We start from the raw sequence: 24,121 nt of genomic DNA, 5'->3' as shown, positions 1-24,121 counted from the left end.
AGGGGAGTTGTTACTTACCGATCCTAAATCTTTGGACAAATGTGCATCATTGACAGGACTCCGGTCCTCCGTTTTTCCACTAAGTGCGTTAGTAGGTTTGACTGTTATCTTGATGAAGCATACTAAGTATGATGAAGGTGGAGCCATAAGAATCTACATAACGATCCTTAAGATTCATACATCCTGATGTTCCTTGAAACCCTGGTGGTCTTTGCAGTGAAAGGCAAATGGTACGACCCGTGGGTTTATGAAGACCACTGAGCTGGTAATCAGAAGCCAGGGAGGAAGCAAAGTGGACAAAAATGTTATGATTCTAGGACGTTTGGAAAAGAGTGTAAATTTGCCAAATAGGGCACTTTCTTAGTTTAGCCCGAGGCCCCAGTATGCCCATAGGTCCCCACCATGTAAATCACTGCTGACTAGAGTTGAGTGCAAGCAACCACTTGATTGAAAAATGAAATCAGGTAGCAATTACCGGCAGTTGTGGGTTCCTTTCTTATACTTTGATCTGCTTATTTTATGCAAGTGGTCAATTTGTTTGGAAGGCAGGCTCTTCGAGGACTGAAAACCAAACAGAAAATAAAACTCTGGCACAAGGTGGTTGGGTGGATGGGGTAGGCTCCCTGGATAGCCTTGTACAACTTCACGATGACAGTGGGCAAACAGCAAAACTCAAATTGCCATGACTAATTTACCAACACATGGGCTGAAAGACAAATCCCAGGATTTAACATCTAACCCGGGGCAATAAAAGAAAAATTGCTTTCAACCGTTGCCCTGCACGGAGAATTTTGAATCTAGGTTACAGTTTTATCACCACTCCCCAGCTCAGAGATTCCTCCCTCCCTGCCCGCCCCGGTCTGCCAGCAGGCTCAGCAGGTCTGTTCTGAAACAGTCACCAGAACTTGACTACTCCCTGGGTTCTGTAATTCCCCCTAAACAATGCCTATACACTGGAAAGTTTTTACCCTCCAAACGATCTCTTCCAAACCTAATCCTTTCTTGGTCAAACGCCTTCTCTCGCTAAAATGGAAAATGAAGAAAAAAAGAAAGAAAGAAAAAGAAATGGGGGTCTAGAGCCACAAGGAGATGAAACCCAGTAAAATTAAGGATGCTGAGCCCCGAATGAGGGCTGCAGGATTCGCTTCATAGTCGTACAATCTAAACCTGCAGTCCGGACGGATGCAGAACAAGTCCTGCGACCGTTCTGAGCTGCAATTCACATGAAACACAAGCTGGAGACTTTTCTAAATAAGAATACTCAGCGTGGCCAGGGCCGGCGCTCAGCATTTTTCCAGCAAGGATCTTGTTTCCCATCTGGCTGTGTGAGAAACTCCCCCAGCTCACTTTACTCCTCCGGATGAGATACGTGAAGGGAGGCACGTATTTCACGCCCAGGTGTCATATATGCAGAAATACTTTGACAACTGTCCGGTGTCATTGTTATTTCCTGAGGCAGAGTTGCTGCCTTGGTGAGTTTTGGGGGTGATCTTTGCCAGGCTGTCTGTCTGGATGGTGCGGGATGTGTATCCCACCTCGGCTGCACTGTGCTCACGGAACATTTTGCAAAATTGATACGATACAAACCTCATGTCGTTCCTCTGTTGGCTGCCCTAGAATCTGAGTGTGCTGATAGCGAGAACTGAACATCCTTGGAACCCATCCCCCTGTCCCCTTGCTCCTGTGGCTTCAGGAAGGAGAGTATGACCCGTTACCAGAGTAATCCAAGATGGTCTGTTTGGCAGGAAGTAGCCAAGGCAGTAAAGTACATAACTGGTTTTGGTTTTTTGAAAGCCAGCTAATGGTAAACAACTGAATAGAAAATTCAAAACCATGAATAACTCTAAGGAAGACGTGAGAAATAAGATTACAGAAGAGTACAGTGTGTTTGTTTATTTATTTACTGTTTCTTCACTGGTGTCCCTCAGACTTCAAGCACAGTTTCTTATCTTGGAAAGGAAGAGATTCATTTGCTTTTTCCAAGATCGTTATGCAAAATAATTATCATACGTATACTTTACATTGATGCTGATTAGCCAGCCAGTCTCTTGCATGTCAATCACTTGGAAAATCCCTGGACAAATAGTGACCTTGTGGACCACGGACATAGCCCTCTAGTGAATGGGGTCTGTGCTTGTCCTTCCATTGGAATAGATTTTAAAGAGATGTTGGAGGGTTCTAGAATTCCGTGAGGCACAAGATGGGGGGCTGTATCAATGGGTTGTTTATTTTGCCACGTGTTCACTGGGCCCCCCACCCTGGTTCAGCCTCTTTAACAGCCAGGAGAACTTTGCTTGTGACTGGCCTGCCCCGGATTGATGGGGCAGCGGAAGCCTGGGAGGCCCCTGGGCCTGTCTGCTGGCCCCCAGGACCCCGTGGACCGAGGGATCCAGTGCCAGGAGCATCTTCCCAGCCACCCTAGTCCTACTCAGAGCCTGGTTCCTCCCAAACACCTCCATGGGTGGGAACCAAAGAACTCTGTCATTTGTAGGGATAGCTTGTTATTTTTTCGATTTGTGACATTTCTTGAAATCTAGAGAGATATAGTCTCCCCCCTCCATATATATGTGTATATGTGTGTGTGTGTGTGTGTGTGTGTGTGTATATATGTATATGTATATATATATAAAGCAGCATCTCCAGCTGCCTCTGCCTTTGGCCCCAGCAGATGTGTCCTTTTGTGACAGGAAACTCTCCGTCAGCTTTGGATACAGTATCTTACATGAAGCACCATGAACCTGAAGGGCTTCATGGATGACTCTGTGTGTGTGTGTGTGTGTGTGTCCTTGTCTGCGTGTGTTATGCACACCGCCACACAGGCACACACACACACACACACACACACAACTTTTAAGTCTGTCATGAGGCTGCCAGTTAAAAACTAAATATGAAATTTCTGGCTATGGATATTTGCAGAGTCTACTCAGCAAAAATACTTTTCCTGCTCATTAGATACAGGCTAATTCTTTGCGCCCAGCTTCTTATACAGAGGAATATATAATACTGGGAATTGATCTCATCTGACCGATGGCCCAGGCATAGAAATGATGAGTCTGAGATTGAAGGATGGGTTTAGTGCAGGTGGTGATGAAACCAGGGCGTGAGTCGAATCCGTGCCCAGCCCTGGCTCCGGGATTGGATCAGGATCTGACCTGCCTCCGGTGGACAGGAAACTCCCAGGCCAGTGGCAGTGTACCCTCAGATGTTACGTCCGCCTGCAGAAGTGAACGTCACCACCTCCATGCGCTGGCCGGCACGTGTCAGAGAACTCAGCCCATTGGCAGAAACCAGCCCAGCAGGGACAGGGAGGCCCCTGGCCCCTCACTCACTTGCTTAAGAGATGGGAAGCCAGATGTTTAATTCAGGGAATCTCAGTGCCTGAGCTGGGATCTCATTGCCACAGCTGAGACTTGAAGTCAGGAGTCTAAAAAGACTAGTGAGGAGAAATAGAATGGAAGGTTCCCCCCGCCCACCCCAGTCTCCGTTACAGTCTTAGTAGCATCTGAAGATTGGCTTTTGGACTTGAGGTCTAGACAGGTAGCAGACGGAGTGGGCCTAGTGGTGTGTGAGCAGGTCCCGTGAGATGCTTGTAGCGGGGCCAGGGTCGGGGAAGCAGGCAGGAGAGCTGGAGGACCTGGAGAGCTGGAGCAACCCTTGTCTTGGCTAAAGCTGGTTGCCCCCCTGCACACATTGGTATGGAGAGGGGGGCAAAGGGCCCAATCTGCTGATCTTTTCAAGATAAACCAGACAAGAGAATTTGTACGTGCTAACTCTGTTTCCAAATATTAGCTCTGTATTTAAAAACACCAGATGAACACAACAAAACAGGCCTGCCGGCCATGACGGCCCGTGGCCTGCCAGTTTGCAACCTGTGGTCCAGACTTTTTCATGTTATTTGAAATTTTGCTTCTCGGGTTTATACCTGGTTATACTGAAGGCAGCAGAGTCTGTTGTTTGGGACACTGATGCACTCAGGATCACCTGGAATGTGTTACATAGTCCACTTAATAATAATCAAAATGAGTGCCATTCTCAGAGTGGGATCATGTTACAAAAAGAGAAATAAGTAAATACAAATGGTGACATACTCTTACCATTGGGAGTATGGGAAGGCTGTTATAGAATATCTAAGTGAGAGGCTTTCTTGTTTTACACCTTGAATAAGGATCCCAGGCGTGGAAACAGTGCTGGGATGGCTGTCAGGAGGCCGGCGGGTCCTTCTCACGTTGCCTCTGATGTTTAGTTGAATCACACAGCAGCTTCGTCATCTGTGAAAGGTAAATTCTGTGGGTAAATCAAATGTCACCCTGACAGTTATTCGTACCCTAAGTGAAAGTGTTATTTACCCTTGAGAAAACTTCCCTGTTTTGTCAATTTAAGTAAGAATATCTGTCACTTACATGTGGAATCTAAAATACGACACAAAGGAACATACCTGCGAAAACAGAAACAGACTCACAGACATAGAGGACAGACTTGTGGTTGCTGAGGGGGAGGGGGGTGGGGGAGGGATGGCTTGGGAGTTTGGGGTTAGCAGATGCAAACTATTATATATAGGATGGGTAAACAACAAGATCCTTATAGCACAGGGAACTATATTCAATATCCTGTGATAAACCATAATGGAAAAGAATATGAAAAAGAATGTGTATTGTATAACTGAATCACTTTGCTATACAGCAGTAATTAACACAACATTGTAAATCAACTATACAGCAATAAAATTAAAAAAAAAAGAATATCTGGTCTTAGAGTCTCAGTAGATTCTCAGGTCCCATGTAAGCGCTTTCCTTTAAAATATTTTGATGAATAAAATAAGTGAATTTAATAGTTTTAAATATAATTAAAACAATATTGTAACTCTTCTTGTGCCCTTGTTCACTGACCATTATTTTGAATAAACCCATGAAAATATTGATATAATAAACATGTGCAGCAGTAGATTGTTATATCATGTTAATATGTTATAATTTCCTCACCCATTTCCCTTTTTCTGATGTCTTACTGTGATCAGTTTTGTAAAAATTACTTTTTTTACCCTTTGATTTGCAGAAAAATTCTTTTTTGCTTCTCATTTTTGAAGAGCTCAGACTTTGCTCATTTTATATCAGTGCTCCTAGAGTTGCCTTTCAAAGGCCCAGTTCAGAGGCCGGGGATCAGCCAACCAGTTAGTATTTGGGGTGATATGCATGGTGACAGTGCCTATCAGCAGACATCAGTTTTAGCAACATCATTTTTTGATGCTTATTTGTTTAGCAGTGCTTATGCAGTTCTGTCAGTATTTCATTTTACTTTGCCATAATTATTTAACAAAAATGAGTAGGAAAGTGAAAAATGAAAGTGAAGATTTTTTTCCATGGTAGTAAAATATATATAACATAAAACTGACCATTTTGACCATTTTAAGTGTACAATTCAGCAATATTAAGTACATTCACAGTGTTGTGCAACCATCACCACTATCAATTTCCAGAACTTCTGCATCTTCCCCAGCAGAAACTCTGCCCATTAAACAGTAAGTCCCCACCCTCCTCCTGCCAATCCCAGGTAACCTCTACTCTACTTTCTATCTCCGTGAATTTGACTGCTTTAGGTATTTGATATAAGTAGAATCATGCAATATTTGTTCTTTTGTGTTTGGTTAAAGTGAAGGTTTTACTTTTATAGTGTAGTTCTTACAACCTTAACAACATTGAGACAAAGGTGCAAATTGCCAGCAGTGATAAAACCATAAACCTTTAGTGTAATGAGATATAAACCAGTTGGCTATGCATTCCATTGGGAAACAAAAGAACAAACTTAAAGAAGACAGCTAGAAAAGTAGGAAGTAGGAAAGTGAGGGACTGTGATAAAAGGTGAGGCACACAATTTTTAGCTTTCAGGTATCGGAAGCTCCACAGAGAACATGTGCAGCTCATACCTTTTCCCTGTGTGTCTCTCCGTAGATGTGGAGTAAAATCCCCGGAAAAGAGCCAGATCAAAGGCAGTGTCAGTGGTCTAGTGCAAGAAACCTCTTCTCAAGACTTTGGCACAGTGTTACTGAGGGCAGGGAGCCCCGTGGGTCAACACTGTCCTCTCAAAACACTTTGTCAATGTCTTGATTGAAAAGTGTACCTGTTTTTTCATATCCTCGACCATGTCAGGTGTTACTACTTCCCACTAATTCAGGGTAAATCCAGGCTGTGGACAAAAAGGCCAGGACTGGTCATTCTCACCCTCTCTCTTGGATTTCTGGCAGCACCTCCTATGGACCACAGTCATGTCCACTCCAGAGAGTTTTGCATGTGCTGTTCCCGCTGCCCTGGAAGATCCTTCCACCCCCACCCCTGGCTTTGACAATTCCTATTCCTCTTCATTTCTCAGGTGAAACTTTGTTTCCTTAAGGAGCCCCTCCCTCATGGGGCAGACAAGATAAGGGGCCCCAGGGACTTTCCGAAAGTGACCTCATTAACATAACAAAAGACACTTAGGAAATACCAAGGGTTTTAGGAGCTCTGTGCCGGGAACTGAGGGTAAAAGACAAAAAACATATTTCTTATTTTAAAATACAGTGTTTGCAATACTCATAAAGGATATTATTGGTCTCTGGCTTTCCTTTTTGTCCTGTCTTTGGTTTTGACATCAGGGTAATACTAGCTTCATAAGATGAATTGGGAAATCTTTCCTCCTCTATTTTTTGGAAGAGATCGTGTAGAATTGGTGTTGTTTTGTAGAATTCACTAGTGAAACCATCTGAGCCAGGAGATTTTTTTCTTTTGATACGTTTTAAGTTACAAATTCAATTTATTTTACAGGGCTTTTCAACTGATCTCCTTCATTTTGGGTGAGTTGTGGTTGTTTCTGTTTTTTAGGGAATTGGTCCATTGCATCTAAGGTGTCATATGTATGTGTAGAGTTGTGCATAGTATTCCTTTGCCATCCTTTTGATGTCCACCCGCTCTGTAGTGGTACCCTTTTAAATTCCCAATGTTGACAATTTTTGTCTTCTCTTATCTTGGTAGTCTTGCTGGAGGTTTGTCGATTTTATCACTCTTGGAGAAGATCCAGCTTTTTATGCCACTGATTTTTTTCTATTTTTCTGTTTTCAATTTCACTGATATCTGCTCTTATCTTTAGTTTCCTTCTTTCTGATTCTTCTGGGTTTATTTTGCTCTTCTTTTTCTAGGTTCCTGAAGTGGAAGATTAGATTATTGATTTGAGACTTTTCCTCTTGTCTAATGAATGCATTAGTGCTATCCATTTCTCTCTCAGTGCTATTTTAGCTGTGTCCCACCTTCTGATATGTTGCATTTTCATTTTCATTCGGTTCAATTTTTTGACTTCCCTTGAGACTTCCTCTTTGACCCATGGATTTTTTTGAATAGTATTATTGAGATGTAATTTACATAGCATGTATTTCACCCATTTAAAATGTACAATCTGATGGTCTTCAGTATATTCACAGATGTGCAACCATCACTACAATCAAATTTAGAATATTTTCACCACTCCCAAAAGAAATTCCATATATTTTAGCTATGCCTGGGCAATTTCCCCATCCTGCCCCAGCCCTAGGAAGTCCCTAATCTACCTTGTCTTTGTAGATTTGCCTATTCTGGACATTTCCTATAAATGGAATCATACAGTATGTGGTTTTTTGTGACTCTGTCTTTCACTTAGCACATTTTCAGGGTTCATCCTTGTAGTAGCATGTGACAGTATGCCATCCTTTTTATGGCCAAATCAGATTCCATTATATGGTTTTACCACATTTTGTTTATCCATTTGTCAGTTGATGGGCATTTGGGTTGTTTTCACCTTTTGGTTATTATGAATAATGCTGCTATGGATGTTTGTGTACCGGTTTTTATGTGGCCAGGTTTTCATTTCTTTGGGATATATACCTAATAGTGAATTTCCTAGGTCAAATGATAAGTCTTTAACTTTTTGAGGGACTGCCAGACTGTTTTCCGAAATGGCTGCATGATTCATATTCTCACCAGCACATGAGGATTCTGATTTCTCCACATCCACAAAAACATTTGTTATTATCTGTCTTTTTGATTACAGCCAGCCTAGTGGGTGTGAAGACCCATAGATTGTCTAGAAGTGTGTGGTTAAGTCTCCAAGTTGAGAGATTTTCCTGTTTTCTGTATGTTACTGATTTCCAGTTTGACTCCGTTGAGATCAGAGAATGTACCCTGTATGATTTCAGTTCTTTTAAATTTGTTGAGATTTGTTTTTATGGCCGAGGAAATGTTCTATCTTGGTATATAATCTGTGGATTCTTGGAAAGAATGTGTATTCTGTTGTTGTTGGTTGAAGTCTTCTATAGGATTAGATCCTGTTCGTTGATGATCTACTTATTTATTTTACCAATTATTGAGAGAGGAGATGTTGAAGATTTTAACTGTAATTATGTATTTGCCTATTTCTCCTTTCAATTCTATCAGTTTTTTTTTCATATATTTTATAGTTCTGTTATTTGGTGCATACACATTTGGGCTTGCCATATTTTCTTGGTGGATTGGCCCTTTTATAATTATTTAAGGTCCCTGCCTGTCTCTGGTAATTTTCTTTGCTCTGAAGCTTACTTTATTAGATATTAATATAGCCAATTACACTTTCTTTTGATTAATATTTTAATGATGTAACTTTTCCCATTCTTTAGCTTTCAACCTGCCTATATCATTGTATAGAGGTGAAATTTTTTTAGACAACATATACTTGGGTCATGCTTTTTAATCCATTCTACTAACAGCTGTCTTTTAATTGATGCATTTAGACACTTTACATTTTTTGTAACTATTGGTGTGTTTGTGGTGTTCGGGTTTAAATATCTCACTTTTTCTTTTGTTTTCTATTTTCTCCCTGTTTTTTCATTTCTCTGTTTTCTTTTCCTGTGGGTTACTTGAACACTTTTTAGAACTCCATTTTCATTTATCAATAGTTTTTGAGGGTATCTCTTTGTATAGCATTTTTTAGTGTTTCCTCCAAGTATTACATCATCAGTATGTGTATATGTATGTGTGTGTATATATATATATATATATATATATATATATATATATATATATATACATATATATATATATATATATATATATGTAACTAGTGGCAGTTTACTCATGTGGTCATTTACCAGTGTGAGTGAAGTAAAGAAACCTTTCCTCCCTTTATGTTTTTTTACCTTCTCCCACTTACAATATAGTCGTCTTAAAAACATTTTCTCTATGTACATTGAGAACCACATCAACCAGCATTGTAATTTTGGCTTCAGTGGCCAAGCTTAATTTAGAAAATTCAAGGGAAGAAAGAAAATGTATTGAATTTCTTGTATTTTTACTTTTTCCTTAATTCCTCATGTTCCAAGATTCCATTGCTTTCCATACTGAGAATTTCCTTTAGCCATTATTTTGGGGCAGGTCTGCTGGCAACAAATATTCTTAGTTTTCCTTCAAATGAGAATGTTTTGATTTCTTCTTCATTACTGAAGGCTGTTTACGCTGGTTATAGAATTCTGGGTTGACAGTTCTTTTTTTTTTTTTTTCCTGCACGTGAACAATGTTGTGCCACTTCCTGATAATCCCCACGATTTTCAAAGAGACATCTGCTAAAATTCTATTTTCTCATCTATAGATAAGGTATCCTTTCTCTATCTGCTATCAAGATTTTTTTCTTTTTATGTATTTTCAAAAGTTTGTGTATAGCTTGTCATGATGTGGACTTCTTTGGGTTTATCCTTTTTGAGGCTCATTCATATTCTTCATTCTGTAGGTTTATATTTTTTGCAAAATTTTGGAAGTTTTTATCCATTATTTCTTGAGTACTTTTCCAGCCCCACCCTCTTTCTTTTCTCTTTCTGGGACTCTGATGACATGAATGTTAGATCTTTCACTATAATTTTACAGGTCCCTCATGTTCTAAGCCTGTTTTTTCTCTGTCATTCAGATTGGTTAATTTCTACCATTCTGTTTTCTAATTTAGTAATTCTTTCCTGTTTACTAATTCATACTTCCAGTTTACTAATATTCTGCTGTTGAGCCAATACAATTGAATTTTTTAAAAAACAAATTTATTTATTTATTTTTGGCTGTGTTGGATCTTCATTGCTGCACACAGACTTTCTCTAGTTGCGGTGAGCAGGGGCTACTCTTCATTGTGGTGCGTGGGCTTCTCATTGTGGTGTGCTTCTCTCTGTGGGTTTGGCTGGAATAGAGCAGTTATTATCTAGAAGTATTATGTGTTGTGAGGCTGCCTCTTTCCTGGTCCGTTGTCTGGATGGAGTGGGCTTTGTTGGGGCTCTTGTTCTCAGCACCCATTGGCGTTTCCAGGTCGCTGGCTTCTTCAGCTCCAAGTCCGGGATATTAGAGGCAAAAAGGAAACACAGGGAACTCCCTGCCGTATTGTTCTTCAGATCTCGAGGTCCCTAGCCATCCTCCTTCTCTCCATCTTTCAGAGTCTCCTTGTGCTTGTTTTGTACATGATACCTAGGCTTTTTAAGTGTACTAAGTGGGAGGAATAGAGAAAAATACATACTCCATATTACCAGAAGCAACAGTTGGGTTTTTTGGTTTTTTTTTTTGCGGTACACGGGCCTCTCACTGTTGTGGCCTCTCCCATTGCGGAGCACAGGCTCCGGACGCGCAGGCTCAGCGGCCATGGCTCACGGGCCCAGCCGCTCCGCGGCATGTGGGATCTTCCCAGACCAGAGCAAGAACCCGCGTCCCCTGCATCGGCAGGCGGACTCTCAACGACTGCGCCACCAGGGAAGCCCGGTTTTTTGTTTTTTTAATCTTCATTTTCTTACTTTTTTTTTTTGCAGACTTTACAAAGGTGAATTCAGGCATACCTGGCTTTTATCTTAAAATTCTTTACTTTTTGGCCACTGATTATAATATATCACTTCTTTGTAAGTGAGATGATTGCAGCATAGGATTTTTCTTGTTTTCATAGATATTAAAAATTTTAAACTCTTTGATCTATATGGAATTTTCTACAGTTGTAGAAGCAAAAAAGAAATGTGTGTGTATGGGTGTGTGTATTTATGTGTGTGTGTGATTTCTCTTTATTTATACCTCTAAAACCTCTGATTAAATTATGCTTTCTTTCCCCATTGTTGTACCACTGTTTGACATTATTTGGACCTGCTGTTTCACCCCGTTGTCCATTATGGGCTTAATAAGAACACAGGGCAGTATTTTTGACAGTGGTTTTTATTGTTTTTAATGAAAGTAGTATATGTGTGGTATTAAATTTTTTTTTAAAGTTATCCTAAAGAGCTTATAACAAATAACAGTTCCCTCAGTTCCTTAAGCCTAGACTTGCTTTTCAGAGGTAAGTGCTTTTAATTTCCTGACCAGATTTTTGTTGCTGTATCAGTTTTAGCCAATATCTCTCAGTTCCCATTTTCAAAAATGAGTATATTAAGAACTTTCTCTCTTCCATCCAGTTTTGACCAGATATACCTTTATTTTTATATTTTCAAGGTTGGTAAGATTTACATTCTGGCCTGTAACCATCATTAACGTCTTTCATCTCTTAAGTTGATTCTGAAAGTTGAAAACTAATCAAGAGCCTTTACAACGTTTTTTTAAAAAAAAGAAGTAGCAGCTCATCGCTCATCTATGATGTTCTATAGAAATCGTCTGTCATTTCTTCTAGCTAGGTCTTGCTGTCAACTTGTTAAGCTCCCTTGGGTATTTTCCGAGGAGATTCTGATTGGCATTTACAATCTCGATTTTTCTCCCCTGAAACCTCCTCTCTCCCTGTTCTCATCTCAGTAAATAACCCCACTCTATACCCAGATGTTTGAGCCAAAAGCCTTGGATTCACCTTGGATTCATCTGTCTCACGGAAAGAAAAAACACTCACTGTTTTTCTCTCTTCACTCACAGAAGACTTCTGGCCACCAAAGCGTGTGCGGGTTTTCCACACCACGTAGTTCTCCATCCTCTGTGGACTGTAGCTGGGTGTCCTGCAGTTCAATTCAGTTCTGATATTATCACCCTGGACTTGGCATCAGATCCCACTTGTCCAGGGCTCAGTCTCACAATACCGCCCCCATTGCTGCTGCCATCTGTGAGTCCCAGGTGGTCACCTGTGCTTCTTACTGGCTGACTATAACCTGGGGTTCTCACGATGCCTTCCATGGGTTCAGTAATTTGCTAGCACAGCTCACAGAACTCAGGGAAACAGTTATGTTGACTGGGTTATTATATAATAAAAGATACGGATGAACAGCTAGATAGAGAGATACATGGAGTAAGGTCTGGAAGGGTCTTGAGTTCAGGAGCTTCTGTCCCTGTGCAGTTGCCATGTACCACCTTTCCAGTGGGTAGATTTGTTCATCAACCTAGGAGCTCTCTGAACCCCATAGTTGAGGGGCTTTTATTGAGGCTCCATCACATGGGCCAGATCAATTAGTAAGGCCACTGCCAGTGGTGGGGGAGGGGTGGAGCTGAACATTCCAAGCTTCTACTCATAGTTGGTCTTTCTGGTAATGTATCCAGGAGCCTACCAAGATTAGAGCAAAAGATGCTCCTGTCACCCAGAAAATTCCAAGGAAGTTAAGAACTCTGTGTTGAGACTTGAAGGCAAAGACCAAATAGTAGAACAAAAGAGGCTCTTAGCACCTTTATTGCTTAGGGAGTTAGCAAGGTTTTAGGAGCTCTGTCCAGGAGCTGGGGATGAAGAACAAAATAGCTATTTTAAAAAAAAATTATATCACAGTATCACACCCGCATCCCTCATCCAGGCCAGCAACACATTCTGTTGGAGCAGCTCTCAAAATATATCCAGCATCCAACCTCTCCTCATTCTCCCCAGCATGTTCATGAAAGCCACCATCATCTCTTTCCCATGTTGCTGGAAGATTCTTGACTAGTCTTCCTGCTTCTCTTCTTCCACAGCAGCTAGAATGACCCTGTAAAACTGTGAATCTGATCATGACACTCCTCTGTTCAGAAACCTTCAGTGGCTCCCTGTTGGTCTCAGAGAACATCCAGAGCCTTTCCCGTGGTGACAGGCTTGGCGTGCTCTAGCATTTTGCTGCCTCTCTTTCATCATTTCCTACCATGTTCTCCGTACTTCCCATGCTCCAGCTGCAGTAGCCCCCTTGCTCAGGGTGTTCCCAACTAAGGGCCCTTGTTCCTCTCTGTTTTAGAAAGTTCTTCCACCATGTTCCACACCCTCACTTCACGTAGGGTTTTGTTCAGATGTCACCCGTCAAAGAGGCTTTCCCTGCCCACACTGATGTCAGATGCTATCCCGTCCTGTCCTTTTGGATACTCTCACCCTTCTCTGCCTTTCTTTGTAGTGTTCATCAGCACCTGTCAACTGTGTATTTATTGGTTGACATATATTTTATTGCCCATCACTGAAGTCTTCCAGTGAAAAAAACTTTCTTTTATTCACCACGACATCCCTAGTGCTTTGATATGGTACCCAGCACAGAGTGGGGTCTCCATAAATGTCTATTGTATGAAAAAAAAGATTGAATGAGATGGATACGTTTTATTGCTTGCTTTTTCCCTGTCATATATAATGCTGCAATGTAGTTTTTTCTTTTGTTATATGTAACTGTTTTTTTTTCTTTTTTTCATTGCTAAATAGTAGGATTCTGTCATTAACCCCTCCATGTGCTGAGTGGCTCTCCTTACAGACTGGACTTTATGAGATTATGTATAGATCCCTTTGGAGTTTGGGGTGTTCTTACACTTTTTAGTCACATGTTTGCATCAACTTTTTATTTATTTCTACCGATGGTTAATCACATACATCTGGTTTAAAACTCTAACTGGACGGCCTTGATCCTCTCATTTCCAAAGTCTGGTCTCTGGTTTTTTGGGAGGAGCTTGTCTGCTCCATGTGTGGAAGACAAGGATGGTTTGAGACACCCTCACTGGCTCCCCCTCCCCTTACCCACAGAACAAAGGCGGGGTTTGAAGGATCAGCTTTCCAGGCCTTCTACAGTGTGGCTGCTCCCCGGTTGATGGCCCCTCTCCGTTGACTTGCCCTATACACTTCATATTCAGGCCAGCCCTGCCACCCTGTCCTCAGGATGCCCCGGGGCCTTTCCTCCTGTCTTCCTTGTGCTTCCTCCCCTCCGAATGGAAATATCCTCATCCAGCTATCTCAATGCCACCTGCTCCAGTTCCTTCTTGAATTTCCTCATCTGAATTAATTTCCCTCCTCTCCTTACTTCCCTGGTACTTATTATACCTCTTCTTTCATAGCATGTATCACTTTCTATCTTGTACTATAATTACTTACAGTCTTATCTTATGTACCAAATATAAGCTCACTGAAGACATGGCCCATTTGTGATCCATCTCTGGGCCCCTCAGAGTCTTATATAGGGAAGGTACTCAACAAATACCCTCTTAAGGGTTTAACGCTGCTTGTTCCTTCTCAGGTTCTTCATGGACAGACTAAACACATATTGGTTTTCTCTTTTTTGTAAGTGGTCAAGTCATTTGGAAAAATTAAATACCATCTAAGTTCTGCTTTGGGATAATCCCAACAAAATTTTAATGTTTCCTTTATAATTTCATATTTTTCAATTAATCTATTATTATAAGTCCTTTGCAGATCTCATAAGTGGAGCATTTTTAAGACCTCTATCTTCACAGTGGTGCTACTTTTTGATGGAGAGAAATTAGATGTGTGTTTCAATCCCAGCATGTGACTAAGTGTTGTGAGAAATCCATATTCTCAGGTTAATGTTACTGACATAGAGCAGTTAATTCTGCTATTTACTGACTTCTATTCTTTTTATGTATTTATTTGCTTATCTTTTTATTATTTGCTTATATTATTTATTTACTCAATTTGATTCTACTTATTTTTAGAGTTAAATTTTCTTACTTGGTCTTTGTCGACTAGAGTTATCATGCAGTGATAGCAGTTTGTTTTTATGTATCTGATCAGAGTGGTACTTCTTACTATTTTCTCTCTGCTTCTGTCTATTGCATGTTGCAATTCTATTTTTTTAATGTATATTTGATTGCTATGTGAATTGGGATACATAAAGTCAGCATTTTTAGACTTGAACAAACTTGTTTATTTCTCTTAAAAACAAGTTTAATGTATTCCATAAATATTTACCTTTTGTTCTCCAACCAAATGGGCATAACTTTCTGAATATTCTTTATGTTCAATCCACAGTTTCCCAGGGTTGCTTCAAGAAGCACCAGCCGGGGAAGCTAGTTCTGGGTCTGGCAGCCACAGGGTCTGGCTGCCCTCACTGACCTTGTTCCCAAAGGTACTTGTCCCCTACTTAACACGGGCTTGGCAAATATTTGTGGATCTAATAAATCTCATTATTTTTTTAGGCTCTCTTAAAACGTGGAGCATTAGTTAGAACGTGTGTGTCTATATTCACCTCCAGTGAGAAGTTTCTCAACTGAAGGTGTTTCTCTCTTCTTACCTCTGCAGGTTTCCTCTTTCCCTTGCTGTTGTGCAGCTGGTTAATTAGAACTGTATTTTTTGGGAAACATTTTGTATTTTTTTGTTGGTGATGGTGGTGGTGGAGGGGTGATTTTCTCTGATTCAGATTTTTACATTGTTGCTCTTTTATGGATCCTGCTCTCTGGAAGCTTCCTGTGTTACTGTTCACTTTGCTTTCTTTCCAGAATTTAACAAATGGATTATTTTATGTGTAATGAGAAAATATAGTGAATTAATTGCATTGCACTCAGTTATACCTAGATCTTTAGTTTTTAAGTTCAGTTCATTCCAACACTGATATGCAAAGAGAAAGGAAGATAGAGTCACTTGACTATGTATTTGGTATGAGATCCTAATTCTGTTCCCTTTCCCACTAAGTGAATTTCTGTTGCAATTAAAATAAAATAAAATTTAAAGCATCCATCCTCATAGACTTTTATGTTCCAGAAATAAAAAGTGAATGACACAAGTACAATGCCCCAGACACTCTAAATAGAAGTTAGCAGGAAATACAAGGTACAAACTGAACCAGGGTAAGTAAACCACAGCCCAGGGGCCAGAGAGGGCACCCAGCATGGTTCTATATGGTCTGTGGGTCAAGAATGGCTTTGACATTTTTAAATGGTTAAACAAAATCAAAACAAGAATGATATTTGGTGACATATAAAACTGTATTCTAGTTTCAATGCCCATGAATAAACTTTGATCGGAATACACCCACACCGATGCATTTAGATATTAACTCTGGCTACTTTTGTACTATAATAGCAAAGTATGCCCTGCAAGCTGAGAGCATTTACTATCAGGCCCTTTACAGAAAAAAGTTAACTGACCCCTGGACTAAATAGTAGATTGTACCTTCAGTAGCTCATGTTCAGCCTTGTAAAAATCATCAAAAAGTTTTCTCCTGATAACTGATGTATCTGTCAATACTGTTAGGTGGGTTAATGACCCTGGTCTATTCAAGTTCATTTTCTCTTCAAGAAATACTTGGTTGTGGCCAGGGGAGCCATAAATATATGCACGTGTGTAAATGCTGATGTATTTGTTTCATTCTGTGAACAGTGACATTTAAGAAGCCTTTATTTTGTTTTGTTTTGCCTAACTGCTTTGCTAGGAGGTTTGACTCCTGTGGTTGGTGAAAGAATAGACACTTCCGCACAGAACCGTTTCTGCCAGGAGGGAGTGTTATAAAATTCAGCGTCTCTGCTTATGTTCCCCCAAAAGCACCGGACTCAGATCTCTTGTGACTGCGCCTCATCTAATCCCTTCTTGCCTGTGGAACAACTGGGCAGATTCAGTAACTGCCATCCTATTTCAAGCAAGGGTCACTCAGACCAGTGCTGAATGGCCTAAGCATTCAGAAGAGAAAGGCGAACAGCCTTTTCTAAATATAAACACCTGTTTTCTTAAACAAGTGCGCTTGGCCTGTTGCCGTTCTTTTCTGATTTGGGCGACCACGGGATTTCCCCCTGCTCCCTTCCCTTGCTCCAGGCCTCCTTTAGCCCTCCAGCCTGGTGGCCCTTCTGTCTGACTGCATCCTGGTTTCCCGCGCACCTGGGATCCTGGTCAGGATCAGTCACGTGGCAAGCATGGCGGCCATTGGTCCTTCCCTGTGATGAGTTTAAGCAGGCAGCATTTCTTCCTTTCTCCCACCTACCTGGTCTCCCATGCTCCGTTCTTAGGAGTAAGGATCTCCTTTCAGCACAGTGAAGGATGCCCCCCCTCCTCCCGCCCCGTGTGAGAGTACAGGCTACCAAGGCTGGGTGGCAGAACAGGAAAGAAAAAGGCAGTAGTGGAAGCAGGAGCCCGCCAAAGCAGGCTTTGTCCGGTTTCCAGTCGGTCAGCAGAGATCCTGTTCCTTGCTTCTGGGCATTTCTTGAGAACAGTTTTCTCTTGCTTTTTCAAGTAGAAGAGAGACAGAAAACAAAATGTCAGGGCGTACGTGACATTGCAGGACAGTGGTTAGTTACGGTTACAGCTCTTTATGGGAAAGGTGTGTGTATCCCCATTTCACAGGTGAGCACACCTGGCCTGGGCCTGGTGGGAACCCCTCCGAGGCCACACGCAGGGAGTCGGGGAGCTGGATTCCAAGCCAGGGGGCAGCTGTTATGGCCCAGGGCACACAGGGCGCCCTCAGATTGGGCCTTTGTGCTCTGCATTCCACCAAGGAGCAGATTGCCCTGGACCCCAGGGGGCCAGGGAGGCTGTACCAGGACATCCTTATATTACAGGGTAAGTTGGTATAAAAGAAGGAATCAGTGTGCAGAGGGGTTGCAAAGATGTGGTTTTCAGTGGATGTATTTTTTTTTTTTTTTTTTTTTTTTGCGGTACACGAGCCTCTCACTACTGTGGCCTCGCCCGTTGCAGAGCACAGGCTCCGGACGCGCAGGCTCAGCGGCCATGGCTCACGGGCCCAGCCGCTCCGCGGCATATGGGATCTTCCCGGACCGGGACACGAACCCACGTCCCCTGCATCAGCAGGCGGACTCTCAACCACTGCGCCACCAGGGAAGCCCTGTGGACATATTTTTTTTTAACTTTTCTGTTTAACACAGAGAGGTCAACAGGCCAGAGGGTCAGGGGTCCGGCGTGGCTGCATCAGCTGAATGCATTTATTCCCCAATGATAATTGGAGTCTGCTGTAATGTGAGTAAGAAAATAATCCAAGCTGGAGGGATGAGTTGAATACCCAATCTAAAGATGTTCACTTTATTATTTAGAAACTAATTCTTAAAGAAATTTTAAATTTCTTCAAATTATGGTTACATTTTGGGGGGCCCACACATATTTCATGCTGTGACTTCTTTATGTTTTGTAGGCTTCTAAGGGTTTACTTGTTAAACCTGCGGTGATTGTAAGTTTCTAAGGACTTACTCTGTCATTTTAATATAGTCTTCCTATAATTCAGCTAATTTCCATATGCTGCTTTAATTCTAAAAGGTATGAAATGCCTTCAGGATGGCCCGCTATTGCCTTGCTAATAAGGGCTGGCCTCATGTAAGCCCTGCCAAGTGACCTCCGTGTGTGAAGTTGCTTCCTGTGTTGCCCACATGCTGGTACCACCTGCATTTCCCTCCCATTTCCCTGCTATGGGCCGCCCCCTAACATGGGGTCTGCATGAAAGCCACACTAGGCTCCACCATGAATTAGGAAAAGGTGTTTTCTTCCATTCCTTCACTTCTTAGGAGACTCTTCCTGCCTTCTCTATGTGATTAATGCAAGATGCTACCTCATCTGTGCCATCCTCAGCAGATTTCCTCTTCTCTGTTCCCTTAGTGCTTGACTGGGGCTTTACCATATGATGCCTTATACTAGAGTAAGTCATAAACACGTCTGTTCCTGCCTTGATTAGAAACTCCATGACATTGGAGATCATGGCGTGTTTATATGCCTCACTTTACTGTAGTTATCTGATGGACCTTTGATGTTGATTTGGTTGTCTCTGAAGGAGCAGACATCTGAAAATTAAACGTATTCAGCATTCCAAATGAAGGAATCTGAAATTAGAAATATTGATATTCAGGAAGTTACAAACTCTTCTCAATACCAGAGGGGACAGCGGTGATCCAAAACCTGGCCTGTGATCTGGCTACCTTGGCAAGACCCCGTATCTTTTTGAGCCTCAGTTTCCACTTAAATAAAAAAAGGGGTGAAAATACCTCCTTGTCTTACTCCTTAGGGTTTTTATGAGGATGAAATGGTTTGTGACATCTGAAAACATATTGGGAGTCACAATATTGCTTCAAATGTAAAATTGCATTGTCTTATTTAAGAAAATAGACATTTAGATGAAAGCTGTGCTGTTTAGACATCGTGTTCCTATAGTATTCTACTTCTGATTTCAATTGAAATGTGTACCTGAATGTGCTTTGTGAATAGTTTTAAGGGGATCATCTGACTTTTGCATCGTAATATCTAAAGCCAGTGTATAGCCAATTACGTTGACCTGGGAGGTTTTGAAATAGGACCTATTGGTTCTGTCAGAGGGAACCAGTTTGCCTTTTCCATAATTCTCACATAACCCAAATTTTGTCTTTATTTATTTTTTCATAACCCGAATTTCATCTTTATTTTTTCATAACCCAAATTTTGTCTTTATTTTTTCATAACCCAGATTTCGTCTTTATTTATTTTTTCTTTAACAGGCTTCCATCTGTATCACAAATTACCTACCATAGTACCTGAGAGCTGCCTTCTCATCATGGTCGGACTTCTGCTGGGTGGGATTATTTTTGGAGTGGATGAGAAATCCCCCCCGGCCATGAAGACGGACGTGTTTTTCCTGTACCTCCTCCCCCCCATCGTGCTGGATGCGGGCTATTTCATGCCCACCCGCCCGTTCTTCGAGAACATCGGCACCATCTTCTGGTACGCCGTGGTCGGGACGCTTTGGAATTCCATTGGCATCGGGGTGTCTCTGTTTGGGATCTGCCAGATCGAAGCCTTCGGCCTGAGTGACATCACTCTGCTCCAGAATCTGCTCTTTGGCAGCTTAATCTCGGCGGTGGACCCCGTGGCCGTGCTCGCTGTCTTCGAGAATATCCACGTCAACGAGCAGCTCTACATCCTGGTCTTTGGGGAGTCCCTGCTGAATGATGCCGTGACAGTGGTGAGTGACGGTTCACACGACATCACTCCACCAGGCCGGGGCCGCCACCCACCAGCTGCTGAGGGGAGACCCTGTCTGCAGAGCAGGCAGCTGAGCCGTCCCCAGCCCTGTGCTGGGAAGGGCCCCTCACTTGGTTCAAGGCTCTGTTCTCGCTGTCTTAAAATTCTCAGTAAATTTATTATTTGTTATTTATCTGTGATTCTACAAAGGGCCTCTCACTTCCTTTTGCCTGGATCCTGCCAGCTCTGTGACTGGTCCCTGCTTGTACGGCTTTGCTGCTGCCAGAGAAGCATCACAGTGACTGTGACCTGTGTATCCCTGGAGGTTTCTCACTGTGACAGCTTCAACAATGATGGGTTTTGATCAGAATTCAAAGGACTTAAGGTCCCAGCGTTCTTTGTGAGAAGTGCTGCTCTCAGTATGTGGCGTGTATAGTACAGGTGAAAGGATCTTGCCCACTGAGTGCTGTTCTCCCTCTGGGGAGGGTGTATTTTTTATTTCCAGATTGGAGGCAGATTTTTCATCACACAGCTCACTTCCTCTTCTTACTCAGCCAGCAGATGTTGGGTCCTCACCATTTTCCCATAAATGGATATTTATTCAGAAAATGCAAATTATTTTTAATTCTCACTAATTGCCACATAATTAGAGTCAGAGGCTCTCATGAGCTTAACATTGGAGGATTGACCTGCTTTCTGAGCTCAGGGGAGAAGCCTCTCCCCTCACCCACATGGCTGTCCAGACCTTCTCCACCAGTCAAGGACACTCAGGTGACCTTGGGCTGGTTAACCAGTCGGCGGGCATGGGTGATGCTGTTTTAGGTTAGCCAGGATTCTGTAGTAGTGATGGTGATAGGAACGGTAGCGAATGCATACCTTGTGCTCGGAGTTTTATAACAGCCTATGAAATAGGTATTCTTCCCATTTTGCAAATAAGAAAATTGAAGGAAATGTTAAGTAAAGTGTATTTAAGTAACTTAAGTAATTTATATTATCCCCTCTGTTAGTTCCTATTATTAAAATGGTATTCCTGATTCATTTAAAAGTTAACGTAGATTTCAAGAAAAAAAAGAGTCAATTCGCTTCAGTTTTAGTGTGTGTGTGTTGCTTAAAGAGTGCCTGATGAGGGTCCTTCCATCGAAGTTGGAGAGAGGATTCTTTTTGTAATTTGTCACTTTTTTTAATTTTTATTTTTGAAAATTTTATTTATTTATTTATTTGGCTGCGTTGGGTCTTAGTTGCGGCACGCAGGATCTTCGTTGCAGTGCGCGGGCTTCTCTCTGTTGTGGCTCGCAGGCTCCAGAGCATGCGGGCTCAGTAGTTGTGACGCGCGGGCTTAGTTGTCCCGCAGCATATGGGATCTTAGTTCCCCCACCAGGGATCGAACGTACGTCCCCTGCATTGGAAGGTGGATTCTTAACCACTGGACCACCAGGGCAAGTCCCCAAGAGGGTTCTTTAAATGATGTCTTTTCCAGTATGTGTAGTGTCCTGTGTGCAGGTCATGGGGCATCTGATCCTCATCCAAAGGTAGATTACTGTGATCAGCTTCAGAAACAAGCTTAGAATATCCTTTTAATAATTCAGTTAAACTTTACAATAATGTGACACACAAAAAACAAGTTAACATAGAAACCAACATTATTCTCTGTTAGCCTGTATTCAGACCCCTGACCTGAATAAAATATCACCTTTAAGGATGTTCGTTAACTCCATGTGGATATTATTACATAAAAATCATTTACTGATAAGGAAACACCATTTTTTAGTATAGCTAAGAGCTATTTTGAGACAGTGCAGTTACTTCACTCAAGTAACAAAATCCACTTCATTTATTCCATTATTCATTAACGGTGCTTAGTCATTAACTCACCAGTATTAAATTTTAACTGGGAAACTGCCATAACAATGAAGATGTTTTATAACTCATTCTCATTTCCGGAGGCATGAAGTTTTCCATTGTGACTAATGTTAGATATATACATTTTTACCTTGGTTCTAGGGAGACTGTGGGAATTTCAGTGTGGGAATCTTGGGTCTATTTAGGGTATAGAAAACTTTACAAAGAAATAATAGCACCCTGCTGCATTCCTCCTAGGGCAAGGTAGCAACATTAGGTCGGTTTCAGAAGGACCTGCTGTATCTTTGCACTGCTTTCCCTTCTCTTCTGAGATTTCTCGTTCATTCGCCTCGGTGGTCCATTCTTTGAGTGTGTCAAGAATCAGATCTCAGCAAACGATCTGGCTAAACTACCCTTTAAAGCGTGCCTTCTAGAGGCACATCCTGTGCTTCCTGTCCAGAGGCTCAAAGCCATCAGATGTGGTTTTACGGTTGAGATGGAGGGCTGACCCAGAGACGGCAGTGAGCCAGGTTGAGGGCCAGCCATTCCACGGCAAGAAGCGGGCCAAGGACGGAGAAAGGGCATGGCTGTTCTTTAGATGTGGAGCCCTTGTTTCCAGGCCAAAGCCTGTAAGTCAGAAGGACTCTAGTGGTTTCAAATGAAAGAGGCTTCGTTGGTAGGTTATTTACCCTGGGCCAAAAGCCATGTGGACCCTTAAAGCCACCTCCCACAGATATCAGCGTGTGCTTGGGGGGCTCTGCCCACCTAACACTGAAGAATAACCCACCAGGTATTTCCTTCACCAGACTGGCTGAATAGTGGGCTGAATTGACCAGGTGTTAGGAACAATTAGAAAATGGTATAAAAAAATTATAATTTTGTCTCCTAGTCAGGTGTTCTCAAAGAATAGAGGTAGAGATGTTTTATAGAAGATTCTTTGATTCATTCATCTAGTCTTATCTCTAGGAGAGGTTTAAGGAACTCATGGGTTAGGGAAAGGTATGAAAAACTTAGACCCTGCTGCATACATGGAGAAGGCTGAGTCACTAAATGCTGCAACTAGAAGGGTAGAGATTAAACAGAAGTCAGGTTAAAAACATAGGCTGAGGCTTTTCTGGTGGCGCAGTGGTAGAGGTCCGCCTGCCGATGCGGGGGACACAGGTTCATGCCCCGGTCCGGGAAGATCCCACATGCCGCGGAGCGGCTGGGCCCATGAGCCATGGCCACGGAGCCTGCGCGTCCGGAGCCTGTGCTCCGCAACAGGAGAGGCCACAGTAGTGAGAGGCCCGTGTACCGCAAAAAAAAAATAATAATAATAAATAAAATTTAAACAAAACAAAACAAAACATAGGCTGGAGGATGAGCACAATTGTAGGTCAGGCAATTAACTGGTAAGTTCAACAGTGAGCTTAGAAGATTTGAAAGGGAGAAAATCTACCATAAAAATGTCTCAAAGCAAAGGGAAATTGATAATATATAATATAAACTGAAGTCAAACTCTTTGTTCTATGGTCTGGGGCTATCATAGATTGGCATTAACTGGAGAAATGACCGTCAAAAAAGAAAAAGCTGAGATTTTTAAATAGGATTTTTGTGCTTTCCCTTATAGGAAATATTTTAAGAAAACCTTTCCAACTTTCCCTTATTGGGTAAAGATTGTTCAGGTTCTCAGCTATCTGAGAAGTACTGCTGTTTCCATTGTAGTCCATGATCGAATGAGTTAGGCTTACATGGTAATTTCTAGAAGGTGTGAAGGCAACCACTGAATATTCTGACACATTTTCCAAGAACACTTACAGAGCTTCCTCAGTCTACCCTAACTAGAGTTGGTTAAGGAGAGCTGGCTTTTAAGTCAGAAGCTAGGGGTACACACTAATGGCCCAGACATTATGTGCCGGGCAGTGGAATTTAACTCAGGAAGCTGGAGAGTAAAGAGTGACCACTTGGTACTTAATTTTGCTTTTGCAAATAGCAGAACAGATTTAAAATTACTTATGCAAAAATGATTATCCTTTGTGTTCCATATCAGGAAAAGCGACCTGAAAACTTTTTCTGGAACAGAGCTATGCTGAACAAAAACTCTGGATTGTTTGCATCCTTGCAGTACATGATTTCACTGCATTGTTGCACATTTTAAATCAAAGCTCAAAACAGATCATATCTAATTTTAATATACACAAGTATTTAAAAAAATAATAATGAGTAGAAACATTTGAAAGTACTCAGCTGTCACATTAGCCTG

At 41.8% G+C, this 24,121-nt stretch overlaps 1 protein-coding gene across 1 annotated transcript in view; it reads left to right on the top strand.

Moving 5' to 3' along the window:
• The window catches only part of SLC9A2 (solute carrier family 9 member A2), an 87,573-nt gene that overhangs the window by 13,935 nt on the left and 49,517 nt on the right, over positions 1 to 24,121 (top strand). Inside the window, exon 2 of the mRNA XM_060117718.1 lies at positions 19,578 to 20,041. Coding sequence (XP_059973701.1) covers positions 19,578 to 20,041 — 464 coding nt within the window. The remainder of the gene's footprint in view (positions 1 to 19,577; positions 20,042 to 24,121) is intronic.

Source organism: Mesoplodon densirostris, chromosome 14, assembly GCF_025265405.1.
Source record: "Mesoplodon densirostris isolate mMesDen1 chromosome 14, mMesDen1 primary haplotype, whole genome shotgun sequence".
NCBI lineage: Eukaryota > Metazoa > Chordata > Mammalia > Artiodactyla > Ziphiidae > Mesoplodon > Mesoplodon densirostris.
This window is presented reverse-complemented; position numbering and strand designations above follow the sequence as displayed.